The 1,986-nt window shown below is 46.8% G+C and overlaps 2 protein-coding genes across 2 annotated transcripts; both read right to left on the bottom strand.

Annotated features, from left to right (window-relative positions):
• Nucleotides 1-700: 700 nt before the first annotated feature.
• On the bottom strand, nt 701-1,150 carry PPTG_21491 (hypothetical protein; the record flags this gene model as incomplete). Its single annotated transcript, XM_008897502.1, has 1 exon — nt 701-1,150. One exon carries the CDS (start codon nt 1,148-1,150, stop codon nt 701-703), a length of 450 nt encoding a protein of 149 aa, XP_008895750.1.
• A 152-nt stretch (nt 1,151-1,302) lies between these two features.
• PPTG_21490 (hypothetical protein) lies at nt 1,303-1,464 on the bottom strand (the record flags this gene model as incomplete). The annotated part of the gene is made up of 1 exon (XM_008897501.1): nt 1,303-1,464. One exon carries the CDS (start codon nt 1,462-1,464, stop codon nt 1,303-1,305), a length of 162 nt encoding a protein of 53 aa, XP_008895749.1.
• Nucleotides 1,465-1,986: the final 522 nt, after the last annotated feature.

Below are 1,986 nucleotides of genomic sequence, written 5' to 3'. Positions count from 1 at the left end.
TCTCGATTTGTGGCCACACCGAGACTAGAACAGACGCAATGCCATCGGTGTGGTGAATGCTTGCACTTCGAATACTGACGTCAATATCGTAGAACACGCGAGCGTACTTAACTAAGCTTCTGAACAACTGCTCGTAAGCAAGCTCGCTCTCGGTACGAAGGAACATAAACAACCAGGGTCGAAATCGGTGTACGAACCCAGTATCCATGGTCTCAACTAAAATGCCCCCACAATCGACAAGTGTCCACCCACCAAAATGAAACTTGTAAGTCCCCTCTGTTGGCATCACGAGGGTGGGTCCTTGATCCTGCATGGCTTGACGAACGTTTTGAAAAAGAGATCGCGTCGTCACAACTACCCCCATGCTGGGGACCTCTCGGTTGTTGAAGGTAACCGTATGCTCAAAGTCATAAAGTACAACCATAGAATTCATGTCGGCAACGTTGTATTCATCCACACCAAGGAACTTTGTGCGGTCCTAGCACATTTTGAGAGCAGACCAGCTCCTCAACGAGATAAACGTGTTGATCTCCCACCCTCCAGTTACTTTTTTTCTTCAGACAAGCTTTACTGTTTTCCATCTTTCGAACGTCAGGAACATGTACTAACATCTCAGGCTCTCGAATGTACTTGAAATGAATCATATTTCTAACGCGCCCAGCTGACATTCCAAGCTTGAGTAGTGCATCCAGCTCTGGATTTAAAGCGGGAGAAATTCCTCGTGCTGGAAGTTGAATAGTTGCGCCAGAGTGATGGCCACGTTGCAAAAGCTGATACTGAAAAGACGTTTATTGGCTCGATGGGTTGATAGCTTCAAGCGATGACCACAACCAATATGTGATTGACATTGATACACTTTACCAAACACAAAAGGGGAGGAATACCTTGTTCTATACGTGTAGACAAAGCGATTAAAGCCGTGAAGAGCACCTTCCGCCTCACCCAATGTGTTGTAAAACCCGACACTTTTAAATGTTGCTTTTGGAGGTGCCGGCTCCCTTCGATTTTGAGCAACCATCCCAATTCCATCGTCCTGCTGTGTGGGTTCCACTTGTAGGCTAGAGCTGCCACCTTCGTCGTTTCCATCAGTGTACTCAAGAACGACCGTAGCATCGCTCTCATTTCCGGATAAATCCGCCTTGGTCTCCATGCTGCGGCAATGAAATTTATACGAACAGGCTTCAGGCGCCAAACGGTGTAACCTACTGCTAGCAAACAAAATTAGGTTGGAATATAGTTATTTGCGGCATGCTGTGCCCCAACTACGTTGTGCATACCTTCGGAAGTTACACACCAGTGTACTTATCCGCTTCGGAGGTGAGAACCCTGCACCTTGACGCACTTGTCGCTCCCGCGCACACCGTTAAACGTGTGAGACGACAAGAAGAGTTCCTGCTGATCCACGCACCAGAGTCTCTGCACTTCGACGCTGAAAATAAAGTGGCAAGCGTTCAGCACTGACATTCTGTTTAACTAAGGGTAGGGGAACGAACAACAGGTTTTAAGTCTTATCAACAGAAATTCGGCAGTAGTTGATAGACAACAGGCGTTCAGCATTTAAGCAGCAGATATTAATATTATTGCGGTATCGGGTCTCTTAAATCAATGTACTGAAAGTAAGGAGTGATTAGCCGGTAGCTGCTGTAGTAGATAATCGGTGTGATGGACAAGCGTGACTGCAGAATCCCTTTCAAATTCGATTCGCAAGATAGAACAGGAAACATTTGTCAACCGAGAATTGGACACCTTTGCTGGATGTGGAGCGAATATGAGGCGGTAATGTACCAAATTTTGAGTCATTTACAGGAAGGCGTGTCACTACTCCCAAAAATTGGGGATAGGGGTTTGTAACGAAAATAACGATCTTGAGGCTTCACCCACAGTGAAGACACACGGATAATTGAGGGGCCACCGGTACTGCCTCGACATGCAAATGTAGCAACCCCTATGCGCGTTCCGTAAGCTTTAGCGGTGGCGTCGGTATTC

Source organism: Phytophthora parasitica, assembly GCF_000247585.1.
Source record: "Phytophthora parasitica INRA-310 unplaced genomic scaffold supercont2.5, whole genome shotgun sequence".
Classification (NCBI taxonomy): Eukaryota; Oomycota; class Peronosporomycetes; order Peronosporales; family Peronosporaceae; genus Phytophthora; species Phytophthora nicotianae.
The sequence above is the reverse complement of the archived record's forward strand: the minus strand, read 5'-3'. Positions and strand labels throughout refer to the sequence as shown.